General features: G+C 44.8%; 1 protein-coding gene across 4 annotated transcripts in view; it reads right to left on the bottom strand.

Moving 5' to 3' along the window:
- DOCK8 (dedicator of cytokinesis 8) overlaps nucleotides 1–17,407 on the bottom strand; it is a 220,156-nt gene that overhangs the window by 53,562 nt on the left and 149,187 nt on the right. For 3 of the 4 annotated variants that reach the window (XM_037165574.2, XM_037165575.2, XM_037165577.2), the window contains 6 exons: nucleotides 16,025–16,189; nucleotides 14,671–14,840; nucleotides 12,423–12,518; nucleotides 9,350–9,445; nucleotides 2,887–3,036; nucleotides 1,077–1,190 (listed from right to left, as the gene is read on the bottom strand). In XM_037165574.2, the coding sequence (XP_037021469.2) occupies nucleotides 1,077–1,190; nucleotides 2,887–3,036; nucleotides 9,350–9,445; nucleotides 12,423–12,518; nucleotides 14,671–14,840; nucleotides 16,025–16,189 (791 nt within the window). The remainder of the gene's footprint in view (nucleotides 1–1,076; nucleotides 1,191–2,886; nucleotides 3,037–9,349; nucleotides 9,446–12,422; nucleotides 12,519–14,670; nucleotides 14,841–16,024; nucleotides 16,190–17,407) is intronic. The other variant, XM_037165576.2, reaches the window with a different exon arrangement.

Here is a 17,407-nt window from a genome sequence, read left to right as displayed (position 1 = left end):
CTTTTTATAAGTCAGTGTTTTTACGGGGAGTTCCTTTAGAGAAGTCATGGTCTTTTGGGGGGAAGAGCAGATCTTTTTATTTTATGAATGAGGAAATGAGACCCACAGAAGTTGAGTGACTTCTTTAAGGTCACTAAGGAATTAACCACAGGGAGCCAGGCCTGGTAGAACAGGGCGACTGACCCACTGTGCCTGGGAGGCACGCAGACATGGCTCTTTTCTCCCTGGACTATTATGTTACTCCTCTAAACCTCAGCCTTGTCATCTGCAAAATGTTGACAATAACACCTTGCAGAGTAAAAGAAATGAGTTTTATAAAGTGCCTAAAAGAGTGCCCGACACAGAGGAAGAAGCCAGTGATGGTGACCACGGCGGGTGAAGGCAGAGATGGCAAAGGTAGACACGGTGGGTGGTGGTGACAGTGGGAGTGGTGGGTGATGACAAGGGAGGCGGGTAGTGGTGCAGATGACAGTGGCAGTGATGCTACGACAGGGTTATGGAAAGAAAGGAGGAGTAACAATGACAACTGCTATTTATGTTACTATTGTTGGGACAGCCTGAAGGGGACAGTGAACATAAGAATTCCATTAAAATATTTGAGGAGATGGCACTGATAAGATTTTTGGATTACAAAATATTTGCCCTATGCTCAGTGAAATTCAGTCTCCTTTTTATTTTATCAGGGTCCTTTAAAGTCAGAATTTCACAAGAACAATTTATTAACCGCCCTAGTATTGATAAGAGATGTCATACTTTGAATTCTACACCTGGTCAAAGAGTGAATGCTACAGTCGTGTAATTTCTGTTAAATGGTAAATTGATAAAGCAGATTTTATCACTAACAAATTTCAGTTTCCGTAGGTTGGCTTGCTAGTCCTTCAGCACTGGCGTGGTGAGCGGTCCAGGAATGAATGCCCGCCACCGTGTCTGGGTGTGCTCGCTGCACCAAACTCGGAACGTTCACGAGCCGAGCTGCCTGAGCTGGCCATGGCTAGGAGAGTGCACCATGGCCGCGAGCATCTTGTGGGACGAGATGGAACCAGGAACAACGTGGCTGTGTCTGAGGGGACACTCACCTGGTTGCAGTAATGTTTGATGAGGTTAAACACAAAGCCACGATCCATGAGTGAGAGAAGGTCATACAAGAAGAAAGCCAGGCTGATGTTCATCTTTTCTGCCTGATCATTTTCCTTAGAAACAAACAACAAACACCCAAATCATTTCGTGATAAACCCTGGTCATAAACTCCCAGGTGCCTGGTGGATAAGTTGGGAGAGGCAGGTCCTACTTTCATAGTCAGTGTTCCTGTGGGAGACACTGGATAAAGCAGGTAACCCTGCAAAACTGGAGCAAATATCATTTAGAACTTAATTGAAGCCAGGAGTGTTAGGTTGAATCAAGTAATTCTTTGTCTCCTGTTAATATTAAGGTACATTTCCTTCTAGTCTTTTTTCCTACATGCACATTTATGTGTATATAATTGAGCTCACGCCCTATACACAATGTCAGTCCTGAATTTCTTCATTCAGTGTTACATAATAAACATTTTCCTATTTTCTAGTTTCTCATTTTTCTTCATATGGCTCCACCATAATTTATTTGATTCTGGTAAGTGCTGTTTTGGCAAAACTAACTTGAAATGTACTAACCAACTTCAATGAGACAGATTCTTGTAAGGACTGTTGCCGAAAACCAAATCTGGGTAAAAGAATCCCTTTTTACCCAGGGGCTTTCCCCCTCCAATTAGGCAGACCCCCAGCCTAAAGGAGGCCACAGTGATACGTGCTAGAGTGAACTCGTGCGTAAATCGAGGCCAGGGTTTGTTTTCATGACTCCACAGTGCTCATACCTCTGAAGGGTTTCGCAGTACTTCAGAGCAACCGGGAATTCACTTGCTCATGGTCACGGGTCCTGTTCTCGGAATGATAAATCGTCTTCTCCTATACTTTTGAAGATGTGTTCATGTTATGCTGTGCAGTTTGCCAGTGCAGGCCAAGCTGACCAGCCACCAGCACAGGTGAAGACCTGACAAAGAAGTCTCCCCAGTATCACTGAGCAGCAAGTCAGAGCGCCCTCAGCATCCTGCACAGGGCCCACTCCCGGATGGTAGACGCAACTGTCTCAATATCCTGGCATGGAACTGCCAGTTGGTTTTGCTGCTAGCTGTGTGACTTTGGAAAAACCTACCAACCTCACTGTGCCTCATTTTTCACACCTGCCAAAATGGAGACATCATTGCCGCTCTTACTAAGTTTGCCATGAGAAAAACCAAGTGGTCATTCCTCCTGAGAACTTGGTACTATACAAATTCTTTATAATGAGAACTTAATATTATTAATACTAATTAATAATGATCATCGCTGGCTTAAATTTTGTAGCTGCCTTTAAATTTTTCTTTTATTTCATTTTATATATTTAATTTTCTATTTTAAAAGAAGTTTCAACTTCAAGATAAGGTGCCAGAACAGTGCAAAGAACTCCTGGATGCCCTTTAACCAGGTTCAGCAATATTTGACATGTAGCTACATCAGCTTGATTGTTCTCTCTATCTATACAATTTTTCTCTGAACCATTCAAGAGTAGGTTGCAAATACCATGCCCATTTACCCCATAATGCTTCAATATTCTCTTTCATCTCTATGAAAGAGAGTCTCTATGTTGATGCACTAATTTAAACTATTGCAATTCTATGTTGCAATTTCTTTATAGCAACCCCCTGCCACACCCCAGGGCCATCCAGTATAAACTGCAGCATTTAGTTGTCAGGTGTAGTCAGTTACATTTAAATCACTGTGTTAAGATGATGCCTGTTTTTCTCTGATTCTGAACACAGAATATGTTTCGGGTGGAACATTTAGAAAGTAAAGAATAAAATGACACAATTACCTTCTGAGGCTTTACTACAAGGGCTGCAATCTCCGAGGTGACCACATTAACAATGGTAGTTATGTCATCTTTGAAACGGTCGGAAAAGCGAGTCCTCCGAAAATTGTCCTGTTTGTCCGTGTTGTGTACGTACTGGGCCATGCTTTTCACCTGCAGTGGGGGCGGAGGAAATGTCAACATGGAGACTGGTGACCTGCCTGAACACTGCGGAAAAGGAGAAAAGGCTGGAAGAAAAGCTTATTAACAATAGACTTTGTAACACTTTATTGGTGCTGGTCGTTGCCCAAGCAGGAGGCTGTGGACTGAAAAATGCTCCTGACACACAAATGGTTACCATGGTGGCAGGAGGTGGGAAGGGTGTCCTCTTCCTGACCCCAAGTCAGGGGGCTTCCTACTTGCTGCTGACAAAGCCAGGGAGCTTAATTCTTTAGCTACCGTGTCATAAGACGCCCCTTCTCTCAACTGCCAACGTCACGGGGGCAGACCTAGGCTGGGCTGCCCGTCACTTAGCGCTCAGTCTGTCGTAACACAGCAGACAAAGGGATGGTCTACCGGACTGTTTTTGATGTGCACTGTCACTGCCATCCCTGAAACTGTGGCAGGGAGATATGGGGAGAGGTGCTCCTCCTGTCTTGGTTTCAAGTTGAAATGGAGAGCACGTGTTTTTCCAGGAACCCTTCTACAGTGCGCTAGCTGGGAACTCCACCACTCTTTGGAACACTGCCTCCGAGAGAAATTACATCTTGACTTCTATAAGACTAACTTGTTTTATATATTTTTTAAATATGTATACTGATATGTGTATAAAAATATGTATGTATATATTTCAAATACATTTATATATTCATTTATATTTTATATTTATATATTTGAAATATATATATAAAAATAAAAACCTGTGTGTCAATTGGTGACTGTGTTATGGCCAGTACACCACCAGCTCAATGCCTACCACAATTTTAAATCAAGATCGTGCTTATTTTTTGGACTTTTCCCTGGGACCAGGAGATTCGTGGGTCCATACAGCTCCCTTCAATACAGTCTGAGGCTGCATCTTGGCCTTGTTGGAATCTGCTGGGAGCTAATAGGAGCAGCCTGTTGGGAACAACTAGGAGTTCTGGCAGTTGGGTGCCTACCCTCTGAGGCCATTTTCAAGAATGTGTCCAGGCTAGTCAGAGAACTGCTGCAAAAGAAAGGGCCCTGGAAGTTAAATCACCCACATTTGCCTGAAGGTGACCCCCCCAGGTCAGGGCTGGAAGAGCAGGGGAGAAAGGCAGCTGTACGGGGAAGAGGACTCCCGCTCCTAAGAGCTACATGGGGGAACTTCTTTGTACTAACAGCAGATTTCTTTTTAAGAGTGCAGGACTGGCAATTTTCATCAGCACTGAGACAAACATATATAAAAAAAGGAAAAGGTAAAATAAGAAGAGAAAACAGACCGATAAGCTTTATGCACTTCCTGCTTTAAGATAATGCCGTGTCCCACCTGGGGAAGACCTGAGAACACACAGTCCCAGAGCCCAGGGTTAGAGCTATGGCTTCTCTTCGCGGTGAGGTTCTTCTCGGCCCAGCACACAAGGGCATGTCTGCACCCCAGAGACTCACACACTCGGTGAGAGGACCTAATGAGGGGTGGGGACTGGACCCCATTTTGTCTGACAGTACCGTCTCTCATTGCGCTAACAAACGACCGAGGAAGACAAGGCCTCCTGGTTTGGCATCGCCCTGTTCCTGACCCTCTGCTGGCTACCCCACCCAGCACCAGGCTTTTAGAGCTCACTGATACCCGGCTCCTGCCTGCTGAGTCTGGCCATTCTACCACCAAATAAATAATTCTCACAATACAACACTTCCAACCAATGGCCTCTGTCCAGACTGTCAGCGAGTTGCCAGCTACTGTGTCCTTTGTTCCTCTAAGAGGAGCACCCAGTAGAAATGTTAGTGGATGCCTGGCCCATTGTTTGTAGGGTGGGGTAAGGCAGGAAAATATTTTCCCTCATATTGACCTTTGGGACCCATTCGAAGCAGGGTACCTCCAAAGAACACCTTCGTGCAGAAGTTCATGTCCTGAGTAAACTAGGTCACCCATTTACTGCTGGGTTCCCAAAGTCTGGCTCAGAGGTTTACAGAAGCACAGAGATTTATTCATCAGCAAGTTTGAAACTCACAAAAGGAGTGTTCAACAGCTCCAATGCCAAAGCGGTTGTTCATTACTGCTTGGGCATTAACACAACTGAAAGGTTAAGTTAAGCCTCCCAGGTTGTTGGCCAAGTTCAAGGAGGCTGTCCTTTCTTTCTTGTCAAGATTCTTGGGCAAAATAAAACTGTCTTGGTTATTATTTCATCATCATCATCATCATCATCATCATCATCATCATCTTTAATTCTTACCTGAAGATACGTTTATTGATTTTAGAGACAGCAGAAAGGGGGTGGGGAGAGAGAGAAACATCGATGTGAGAGAAAAACATTGATTGATTGCCTCCCATATGCACCCGACCAAAGATCCAACCCACAGTCTTGGTATGTGCTCTGACTGGGAATTAAACCTGCAATATTTGCTGTAGGTAAGGACGCTCCAACCTACTGAGTCACCCAGCCAGGGCCTGTCTTGGTTTTTAAATAAGTTCCTAGACATCCATAGAGCAAATGCACGAACAATGCAGGGAGGACTGGGTGCCTTGTCTAAGCCTGAGATCAGTTTCTTTTCAAAGTTCTGGCTGGGGCTGACATTTTCCATTTGCCTCCATACGATCCCTTAGATCCACTTCTTGCCCCTTTCTGCCTGTCTCTGAACCTCAAGAAGCTGATCTCCACGGACCACATCTCTCAGGCCTCCTGGGGCTTCTGGCCGAGGATGGCCAGTGGAGCCACCCTCAGCAAGGGATGCATGGGTGGGAGGACAGAGGGGTCCTGGTGTTTCTCCACGCCACTGCCCTCATGCCCACCACAGCACGGTTCCTGGCAGTGGCAACACTTGTCTAGGACTCCAGCTTCTGTCACAGGGCCCTTCTCCTCTGCCTTCGCTTTCCCTAGGCCCCAGTCACAGTGCTCCCTACCCTTGCTTCCTTAGAGCCAGAATAATAGCTTCCAGCACTTGCTGCTCTGTGCTGCCTCACCAACCATTTCTGCTTCTGCAACCTTATGTTCACCCTAGGGAAAACCCTCCAATGCACGCTTTTCAGTTAACCCTTTTGAGTAAAGCCAATGCTTTCCTATCAGGACCCTGGCAGACTTAGGTTATAATATGCGGAGCCCTGGGTAATGGTGTCTTGGGTGATCTGCAAGTTGACTGACCCCCCCCCCACAACCCCATGTGCTCAGATTGCCAAGAGCTTTCTTTCCAACTATTGCATCTGTTTAGCATAAGGGATTCTCAGAGAGAAGAAGCACTATCAGCTGTAGCTTTTGCTTTCTCTTCTGGGCCCACCAAGTCCCAGTAAATAAATGTGTGAGGTCAAAAGCAATTTTCACCTTTTCCACAGTTCTTAGCTCCCTGCCATGAGGGGCAACAAAGTGGTCCTGTTGAAGCCCTGGGTGGACCTGGAGACTCCTGTGGCCACCATCCTCCCTCGGACCCTGTCTGTAACTGGGGATGACAGAAAACTCCAGCTTCAAGGTTGAGGATTAAGTGAGATAACACTTAAAATGATGCCTGGCATAAACAGTAAAATGTACAACACATTTTCAATGTTATTTTCCTTTCTCAGAGATGCCAGCTATTAGAATTATACTAAGGCCAGAGCCATTGTCCTACACACATAGAATGCTGATGTACCTTCATCAGAGAGCTCCAGGCTGCCATGCAGAGTGGCCAGCACTGCTGAGTTCGTTCTAATTGGGAATAATAATTGCAGCAATGCATTAAAGCTGACTTCTGCATGTGGTCAATACGTGTTGTAATTTGGACCTTCCAAGGGGAGGCAAATGGCAGAGACATAGAACAGAAATAGAAAGTTGCAGAATTGAGGCTCCGCCCCTCACTGGCTGAGAGGCCTGGGCAGACCCCCACTTAGCCTTTGTGTCCTGGGAGTGCAGTGGCGATAAACCTCAGGGCTGCTCTCCCACAGGGCTTCACTGAGGTTCCAAGGACACATTAAGAAGCCCTTAGAGCTGCTATTGGAACTCTCACATAGCACAGTTTGAGGACCAATATTCTAAGAGTTAGGTTCTCCAGTGTGACAGCTGTAGCACTCATAATGCACAATTATTAAATAATATCTTAGAATGATTAGGTGAAGTGTGTATACATGTATATATGCATGTATGGAGCAAATGACAATACATCTTTATATTGAGATACTACTTTTCGTTGAAGGGCCTTTTTCCCTGTGAGAGTCTACAATATCGAATTTAGTTTTTGCTTCTTGCTTTTTAAAAACCTTGCAGTATGACAGATGAATTTAGTTTGAGATCTGGACAATTTGTACATATTATCTATAGAAGGATTATGACCCACGTGAATCTTCTTTATGGAGAAACGTGATGGCGGGTGGGATGGGTAAGTAGAAGCCGAATATATGGGACGTGAATGTTGGCTTTGATATTCTCATGCCTCAAGAAAGAGTTTAACGGCCAGTCTACTTGGCTGCCAGAACACGGAGCTCACGTGTCACTGCTTAAGTTGTTGCTCTGAGACCTGGGAGCTGCAGCCACCCACTTTGTCTTTAGAATGCAGAATGCTGGCCCTGGCTTGGCATAAACTCCCTTGGCTTTGTTTAGGCCTCAGAGCAGCGGTGGCGGAGACTGGATCTTCAGTGTGCTCAGAAGCCACCCAGGAAGACAGGTTAATAATGTACAACGCCGACTTCCATGCCTCCTCATTGCATTTAGGAGTTCTACGGAGAGTCTCAGGAATCTGCTTTATTTTTGCTAAGCACCCCAGGTGATTGTGATGCAGGGATTTGAGACTGAATTTTGAAAAGACACTTCTCTCGTAAAACCAGTCTTCAGCTAGGAGTCGGAACTTGGTGAAACTCTCAGGAATTTGAATCCTAGGTGCGTTTCTGTGACATGAGCCTGAAGTTTTTTAAAACCCTACTGCACGCCACTTCCCATTTCCACCCCAGTCTGTGTTTTATTGTTTCCTTCGACCCTCCTGTTCTCTGGGTTGTGTTGTTTAGTGTTGTCCCCACTTTCTTAGGCTCAAACATACGTAGATCAGCTACAGCTCAGGTGAAAACCTGACCATCTCTCTCTCTCCAGACAAAAAATTATCCACTTAATGCCACAGGAGAAAGAACCTGGTAAATATAAAGCTAACTCTATCACTAACTATCAGCCCACTCCTAATTCTTATTCTGCTGATTATCTGTACATTTTTATCTGGTTGGTGTCTGCCTTTTTATACCTGTTTCATTTAACATCACTTCACAAGGCATTTCCATTTATCAACAAAAGTTATTCTTATTGGCTTTATGGTAAAAATCTTTTCATTTCTAGTAACAATTAAACAAAATAATAGGTTTACTATTATTCTCTTTATTTTCAATTAAAGAACTACATTGTATTTTTGCTTTTCTGCTACAGAACTGATAGAAGTTGTAGGGTAAATAGATTTACGAGTTTCATTTTTCCCCCAACAAATACTAGTTGGTGCTTGTATGATACCAAGCCATACAGTTGGAACGACAGATTTGCATCCTAGAAATCTAACCCAAAAGTCAGGAAGCAATGATAAATTCTGATAAGTGCTAGAAGGGAAATAAGGTGCTGAACAGAAGAGTAACTGAGTGGAAGACATATTACAGTATCAGGCGGTCAAACAGGGCCTCTTAGAGGTGGTCACATTTAAGCTGAAACCGAAAGAGAAGAACCAGAAAAGTGTGTGCATGGGAGGGAGGAGAGGGGGGAGGGGAGGGAGAATTTGAAAAAGCCTTTGAGGATCAAAAGGCTTTGGCGTCTTCAGAGAAGGAAAAGGGAAACAATGTGGTTGGGCAAGTGGGGGAGGCATGAGATGAGTCGGTTAGAGGCGGGGGTAAACAGAAGCACAGGAGGGCTTTGTGGGCCGTGGCCAAAGGTGTGCTCTATTTCCCGTACTCGGAAAATCACTGGAGCGTTTTAAAGAGGAGAGCGACATTATCTGTTTAATTTTGGGAGCTCCATGGAGAATGGATGGCTAGGGCAAAATGGCATGCAGACAGGTCCAAGAGGACGACCTCTTGCTCCTGTCTCAGGAGCAAGAGGCGCCTGAGAGATGGGAGCGGCTCGGCCAGGTGGCAGGCGGTGAAGATGGTGAGAACCAAGGTGTCGGAGGTAGATTTTCAAAACAGAATCTACAAGATTTGGTGTAAGATGGGTGGAGAGGTGAAGGAGAGTAAGATTTTAAGTCATGTATCCAGGTTTCCAGCAGGAGCAAGTCAGTGGATAAAATGTCAGTTCCTGACACAGGGCACTTCACTGCCTTTCTGCAATGTGCTTTTCAGGCCCTACTGAGCACAGATGTAAACATGCAAGAATCTCACCAGAAGCTCAAAGAAGAACCAGGCGTACTTGAAGACCGTTTCTCTCACCATCCCGGTGCTGACCACCATCTGCAGGGCGAGCTCCTCGTGGAAGTGCTGAACGACACACACATAAGAAACCACAGTCACGTATGACAGGCTGTGAGGGCCAAAGCTTTAATATTCCAACACCTCTTTTCTTTCTGTAACAATGGTGATAGCTTTTAGTTACTGACACATGTGTCCTACAGGTCCTAGATCACAAATGGATGGCAAGGTCAATGCCGAAATAACCCACGCTGGGAGAACATTTGGGCCGGAGAAGGCTGGGGGCAGCATCACACAGGAGAGCGAGGTTTCAAGGATGGGCCTGAGCATGGGAGCGAGCCTGCATTCTGGTGCGGTGGTCGGAACTGGGGGTGCCCGTGTTCCTCCTTTCAGATCCCGCAGCAAACCCTCTGTGCAAGCCAGTCCTCTCTTTACCCTCAGTTTCTCACCCACAAAATCTGTTGCTGGTTGGTGGCAATGGTTCCCAAACTTGACTGTGCATCGGGACCCTCAGAAGGCTCGGGAGGACCCAGACTGCTGGGCCCACACCCAGAGTTTTGGATTCGGACTGAGTAAGTCTGGGGCAGGGCCTGAGAATTTGCATTCTAACTAGCTCCTGCTGGGCACCTCTATTCAAGAACCAATGACTATATGGTATCTAAACTCCCTTCCGACTGGACAGTTTTTGTTATCATATCCTGCTATGGCTTTGTGGGAAACATAATGGGTTAAGTTCATGAGCAGATGTCTGCATTAAAGGGTATACTGGTAGCAGCCTGAACTCACAGTTTCTAAACTTCAACATCCCAGAGTCAGATGCATGAAAATTCCTGAGCTCCACTTTATGTCTACGGTTCCCTTCGAGTCATCTGACTGCTCGACAGCAAATGTAGCAGATGGTAATTTTTCCACCTTTTGTACCTCTCCCATTCTCTGCTCTATCTGGCTACTTGTTAATGTCCTTGACACCAGTGTTAAAGGGAAGAAGTTTGAGACTAGAGGTAGGGCACCAACTCATCCCAGTTTGCCTGAGACTGTCTTGGTCTTAAAATGAAAGTCCTGCCTCCAAGAAACCACCTCAGTCCTGGGAAAACTGGGATAGTTGGTGACCCTACCTAATGACAAAAATGGGCATTTTCTATAGATTTCATTTATCAAATGACCACAAAACATAGAATAAGGCAGATGAAGTAATTTTTTAATTGTTCTGTGGGTAAGAAAGCCAAAGCTATTTGAACATCCTAATATTTAACCCTACAGTGCTGGTTATGTGGCAGGTGAGTTTTGCCTAAAGCCAATACTGATTGTAGCAAGACTGCCCTTAACCAACCTTTAAATCACCCACAATGTACAGTATGCATGCAATCCAATTCACTAATTCCTATGTACATTAAAATTTGAGAGTTACTCAGTTAAACTGAAAGGAGAAAAACAGAAAATGTCTATATATGCAGATGTCTGGGGATTCTATTCATACCCCCGACTGGTTCTGGTAATGAACAGAGAACGCTGAAGCTCCTCAGTAGGTTCCACTTCATTCTCCCACGTGAGTCAAGCCTTTATAATCTCAATGCACGTTAATACACTTGTTTGCTGTTGGGAGTCTTAAGTGAAGCTTCCCCTCTGGGAGAGGAATGAGGCTGAGTGCTAGCCTAGCAGGTGGTCTAAGTGTGCACACGAGGTAACTGGTTACACCTGGGTCTTCCCGCTGCAGGACAGAGGACGCTCCACCAGCTTCAAACGCAACCTCTGGGAAATAGGTCAGTTTGAGTGCCAGCGTCTTACAGTGAGACGAGATTAGAAAAGGATAAACAGCTTCTTAAGGTAATTTATGCTTATTACATGAATGCCTTGCTCTGGAGGTTATAGAAAATAGCCAGGCAGCTAAACCCTGTCTGCTCAGCTAGGAAGGAAAACACAGTGGCTAAACTTCCCTCTGGAATAAAATGATTTTCTTCTGGTCATTGAGATAACCAGAAACCAGGTTGAAACAAAGTAACTCAAAAGGAAATAATGACAGGCCCTGGAGGAAATCAGGTGCTGCCTTGAGGTTGTCCGGCTGTAGGAAAAACCATGGTTTTAAGAAGGAAAATGGTACCTGTAACCAGTCACTGCAGAGCACAAAGCTAAGTTTTAGAATAAGTGAAAAATTTACTTTCAGCATCTACCCAAATCTTCTTTCACTTCTTTTGCAGTTACCTCTTGGTGCCTCTCCCCAGATTTACGGTGCCTGGATGACTGCAGTGTGCAGCCCGCATGGCATCTAGACACTTGCTTTTCCCCTCACCCAGTCTCACGTGAGCTCTGCTGAGGTTTGCTTCTTCCCTCCCTACTTAATAAACATTTTCCTGAGGTGTCAGCTCTTGCAAGTGGCTTCCATCTTAATAGAAATCTTGAAAGACACTCAAGGCCTTAACTTAAGTAGCTACTATACCTGTGAAACTCAGGGGCATGGCAGAGGAGAAGACTTGAAAGAGGCGGCTTTCCCCTGCCACCTCTTAGACCACGCGGGCAGTGACTCTGATTGGAGACTTTTGTTAATCTGAGGAGGTCTGGTGAGCAGTTTTACTACTTGTCAAGTCTCTGAGCTTACAGAACAGGTTGACTAGAAAGAACTATGAGGAAGCATTTCATATTTCTTTGATATATGCAATATTAAAATAAATGAAACCTAGTTTTTTCCATTCACATTTGTTGAGGATGAATTGTTCCCAGTTCACCTTCAACTAAAAGAAAAAGCTAATGCAGTGGTTCTCAGCTAATGCTGGTCCCTGGCCCAGCATCGGCTAGGGGAGTATTAGAAACTCAAATTCCTGTACCCCACTTTAGATCTATTAAATCAGAAACTCGGGAGATGGGGTCCAGACAAACCACTCAGGTATGCCTGATAACTTAGTAAGTTGCAGAAGCACTGAGTTAATAGGTGATTACCAAAAATGAGGGGTAGGGACAGGGCCCCAAATGTCTAGTGTGTGTGTGAGTGTGTGTGTGAAGGGTGGGAACAAGGCACCAGCAAATATTATCCTCACACTGCCCTGCTCAGTACCTTTTTGCTGGCTGCCCTTGGGGCTCCGGTTGCACTGGGAACATCATTATTGCCAGAGCCATAGTAAGACATCCGGTTGCAGTTGCGATCGGCAATCTGAAATACACAAACCGTGACTCAACAACAGATGACTGACCGTGGTTCACTGGGAAGATGAGCCAGTGGCCTGAAGTCACAACCTCAAAATTCATTTTTTAATGTATTTCCTACTTTTACCCTGATTAAAAAGGTAAAACAACTGTCATACATATATATAACACAACGAGAAGAAGGCAAAGTTACCCCCAATCCTACTTCACCTGTAGTGAAACCTAGTTAAGTACCAGGGAGTGTGCTTAACAGTTCCTTCAACAGTCTCTGTGACTTTATTGGGAGAGTGGAAAAAATGTGTTGGAACAGTGCCTCTCTGTGGATTACTGTGGTACTGTACCTAGCTTCCCAAACACTATAGTTAAGACGGATAAAACTTCTTAACTATAAAAAACTGCATGGATTTACTTTTATCCCTTTCCTGCAAAACAGAAAATTCTTAACCCAGTCTACATGTAAATTCAGTATTTTGATTTTTGTTAAACTGTGGTGATTAAGGCTGTCAGTGATGACTGTGGGTCACTTCTCCCCTGGGCAACCAGAAAATGACATTGTTTAAAAGGACCTTATATATGAGCATGAACCCTGGGGTGCCAGTGAACGTTTAACAACCAGCTCTCGGGGGTGAAGTGAGGGGGCCACTGAATTGTAGCACTTGGCAATTTCTGTGCCATAACTTCTCCCATCATAGCTTATTTCAACTTAACATGGTGTCACTGAGCATTGAGAGGAGATGTGCAGTAGCAAACCATTACATATTGTTTCAAAAACCGATACAACAGACATAAGTGATCTCTAGAACACAGATAACAGTAAAATGCAGTAGAATAATTAGGACAGGATTAGGTTTGAGGGGATAAGCTCTGTAAACTGGAATGACTTAGATTTCTGGACAAGCTGCGGAGGTGGTACAGGGAGCTCTGAGGCACCCTCGTCCCAGATTCCATTAAGGCTACCGTCTTGCACAGCTGCGGTCCGTCTGTCAGAACTGAGAGATTAGCACAGCCACGTCACTTGTAACTGAACCACAGCCTTTCTCCGCATTTCACCAGCTTTTCCGCTGACGTGCTGTTTCTGTTCCAAGGTACAGTCCAGGACGCCACGTTGCATTTAGGTTGCCATTGTTTTTTATATCACTGATTTAATTGTTACTTTACATAATTTAATTTTTCATAATTCAGACCAAGAATTCATGTAGGAAAAACTCACTGAATATATATTTTGAAAGGGTGTGTTGTATAGTTTGTGAATTATGTCACGGTTTTTAAAAATTTCAAATGAGAGATACTCTACAAAATACCTGACCAGAGTTTCTCAAAACAGCAAGATCATCAAAAACAAGGAGAGTCTCGGAAACTGTCACAGTGAGGAGGAGCCTGCAGAGACATGACCACTCAGTGTGAAGTGGTGTCCTGGATGGGGCCCCAGAACAGAAAAAGGACGTTACGGAAAACCTGAGAAAATGTGACCTTTACTTACTAATGATAATATGTCGACATTGGTCCATTAATTATGACAAATGTACTATTATAATGTACAGGAAAACTGGGTATGCAGTATACAAAAACATTCTATACTATACTCACAATAATCGTACAAATCTAAAACTGTTATAAAATAATAAAAAGTTTATCAAGAAAAAGCAACCAATTCATGGCAGGAGACACAATATAGGACAATTCACCAAACCTCTCAGGATCTCAGGTTTCATTTGTTTGCAAAATGTGCTCTTTGGGATTATTGTATAAAATAATCAATCAATAGATGCTAATGAATGCCACAGACAGCTATGAAAACACAAAACAAAATAACAACCACCTTTCTAGGCATAAAAAAAGTTAAAGCTAAACGTTTTCCCTTGAAAATAAAATTTATGATATTCATTGGGTCTTGCGGTTAAACCAGCTATACCCTAAAAGCCTCCTACCAGAGTGAACTAACTGAGCAGGTCCTCAATGTCAGTCTTGCTTCTGCCTCTTTTAGGATGACCTCAATCACTTCAAAGAAAAGAATATTAATAACTCAAAAGCTGAGCATGAAAGCATTTGACCAACACAGCAGTCAGCAGTAGTGGTTGATTTTGTGTTATTTCTCCAAGTTTTAGTTAAAAATAAAAAAAAAACCTGCATCACTTTCCAGGGTTTGACATCTTCCCTACCTTTGAGGACATGATGCTCTTAACCTCCTCGTCTGCTGGAGAGTGCACCCCCGCAAGGTCTGGGTTACTGCTGCTCATCACCCGGGCCTGCATCAGCTTCGAACTCACAGCAGCGGCAGATGTGCGTCCGTATGTGTGGTAGCGAGGGTCAGGGAGAGCGGTGGGGCCACCTGCACCCCATCAGGTACAGACATGTCAACAGAAAGGGGGTCAGAATCATTTACTGGGCTTGAGAAGGAACATAAGAAGGATGGGACAGGTAGTGGGATGAGAAGCTACCAGATTGGGGTTTGGAATTAGTCTTGTGATCAAGTGCCTAGGGGAGGCCAGACCTGGGGTAGGTGGACAGGACGTGAGGCAGAGGGAGGGGTGAGAAGGGTGGTCGGTGGACTGCTGCTCAGCTCCAGCCTACTCCTGCCACGGGGAACTAGCCCCCGGGGTCGACAGAGCTTCTGAGTTCTCAAGACAAGCTAGAGGTGTGGGTATTTTTGATTAGTATTTAAATGATGGCAACTTTGCAAGTGATAGAAGAAGGTCCTATGAGATTTCAAATCCCAGGAATCATCTGAACCTAATGAGGATAAGCGTGTATTGTATTATGAGTGTTTTTCACCTTTAAGTACTGACTTGTCTCCAAAAGTGATTCTGTGACGAGTCTATGATATATTACTGTAAGTTAAAAAAAGCAACTGAAATTGCAGGTTTACTTGAGATGAGGCTGCATGGACTAATAAAGGTGCCCTGACTCTCCGTTAGGGCCTGGGACTTTGGAAACCCTTTGATGCGACCTTTTACATCATGCTGACCAGAAGTTCTGTTTGATTATTACCTATGTAAATAATTAAGAGTAGGGAAATGTGCTTTTTTTTTTTTTAATTTCAAAAGTTTAGTTTGGGAGAAATAAGAGAAGGGATTCAATTTTTCATCATGAAAAAATTTGGGAACCACTGCTTATCAAACATAAATTTAGGAACCACTACTATCAAATATATATTATTTTCTTTGTCATTATTATCCCAGAATCCTAGGCGTCTGCTGTCATTTCTCCATATTTTAAAAAAGAGGTCCTAACCCAATCAGAAGTTACCAACGGGGAAAAGACCAGTGAGGGATTATCAAAACGGCAGAAAAAATAAGCGCTTTGCATAAAGAGGGAAGATGGCAGGAAGAAAGCAAGAAAAAAATCTAGAAATAAGCTTTTCCTTTTAATATTCATACCATTTTTGTCATTGTGGAAAATATAATTTAACTTTCGTGCTATATTTTGTTTTGCATGGTGTGGCTGTGGGGCGGGGTGGGGCGAGGTGGGGCGAGGGCGCACGCAGCCACACCCCCAGCCTCCAGGCTGCGCTACCTGACTTGGGCGGGTCCCTCTGCAGCTCCGGCAGGCGGAAGACGTAGTGCACGTAGGAGGCCAGCAGGCAGTTCCTCCCGTGCTGGTCTTTGCTCAGGTCCTTGCTGTTGTGCAGGCTGTTGGCGATGGCCACCACGGACTCGAAAGCAAACTGGGAGAAGTTGGCTGAGGAACCAAGATAGAAGTGGGCAGCTTTACAGTCGGTCTTTAGTGAAACACTCTCCGGGACAGAGACAGGGAGCCCTGGCTGACCTAGAGTTCCAGGGTGGTCAAGGTGGTGGTCTGAGGCGGAGTGAGTATTTTAGGGAGCTCCGGCTCACCGGCTCTGCTCACTGCCAGTGATTTCTCATTTCCTCCCTTGCCCCACCCCCACCAGCACTGTGGTTTTTCATGACAAGGACATGAGGCTGTCCCCACACCCTCCCCTCTCTAAAGCATGATGCAAAGTGGTGCTACTCAGTGAAGTCTGCACTGATGTCTCCACATCACCTGGGAGCTTGTGAGAAATGCAGAATCTCAGGCCCTTCCCAGACTACTAAGCCATGACCTGCATTTTAACAAGACGCCCAGGTGATTCTCATGCACACTACTGTCTGAGATGCACTGTTGCAATCTTGGAGTAGAGATTAATCTAAAAATGTATGAATATGATGTCATTCCCTACTGACCTGTACAGAGGATTGGTTTACCATATCCCGCCCTGGTCTGGAGCTCAGCCCTCCACAGTCTGGCTCCACCCTACTTATCCAACGGTGGGCCCTTTCCTGCTCCAACTCAACTTCCCTTAGCAGAAGGCACTGTTGGATTATCCCCATCACGTCTGTTCTTTCTCATCTTGGCGATTTTGCTGACGCTGTTGTCCTCACCCAGAAAGCCCTCCTTGCAAAATCACACCGACCCTTCACCGTTCAGCATAATGCCCTCTTCTCCACAAAGCCTCTGATGCCCCTCAGTACAGGTCTTAACTGACACCAAGTCCCAAGGTTCTCGGGCTGTTTCGGGTGAAAAATCCTGTCTTTCTCAGTGGGCTGGAAGCCCTTCCAAGGAAAAGTGTGCTTCTCATACTTTCTTGTCTCTCCCCTGTGCCTTCCATGGTGTCAGACACAGGCAGGTCTGAATAAACGCTTGTAACCTAAAGGCATCTATTACTCTGCCTGCTCTAACACGCTGCTGCGCCCACGTGACAAAGTGGCAACTAGCTATGGAGAAGAGGCTCAAATTGTATGCGTGAACATTTTGTCTAACACACAACACTACATTAAATAACTGAAATATTCAAAGCAGTGTGCCACATAAGTGGAGACATAGAAAGACATCTAGGGGTGGGGTGGAGGTCACTGCTCTGCGGGAATCCAGCCAGAGAGGAGACAGCTACATGTATGA

This window comes from Artibeus jamaicensis, unplaced genomic scaffold, assembly GCF_021234435.1.
Source record: "Artibeus jamaicensis isolate MK-2021 breed Jamaican fruit bat unplaced genomic scaffold, CSHL_Jam_final scaffold_1964, whole genome shotgun sequence".
NCBI classification, from domain to species: domain Eukaryota; kingdom Metazoa; phylum Chordata; class Mammalia; order Chiroptera; family Phyllostomidae; genus Artibeus; species Artibeus jamaicensis.
This window is presented reverse-complemented; position numbering and strand designations above follow the sequence as displayed.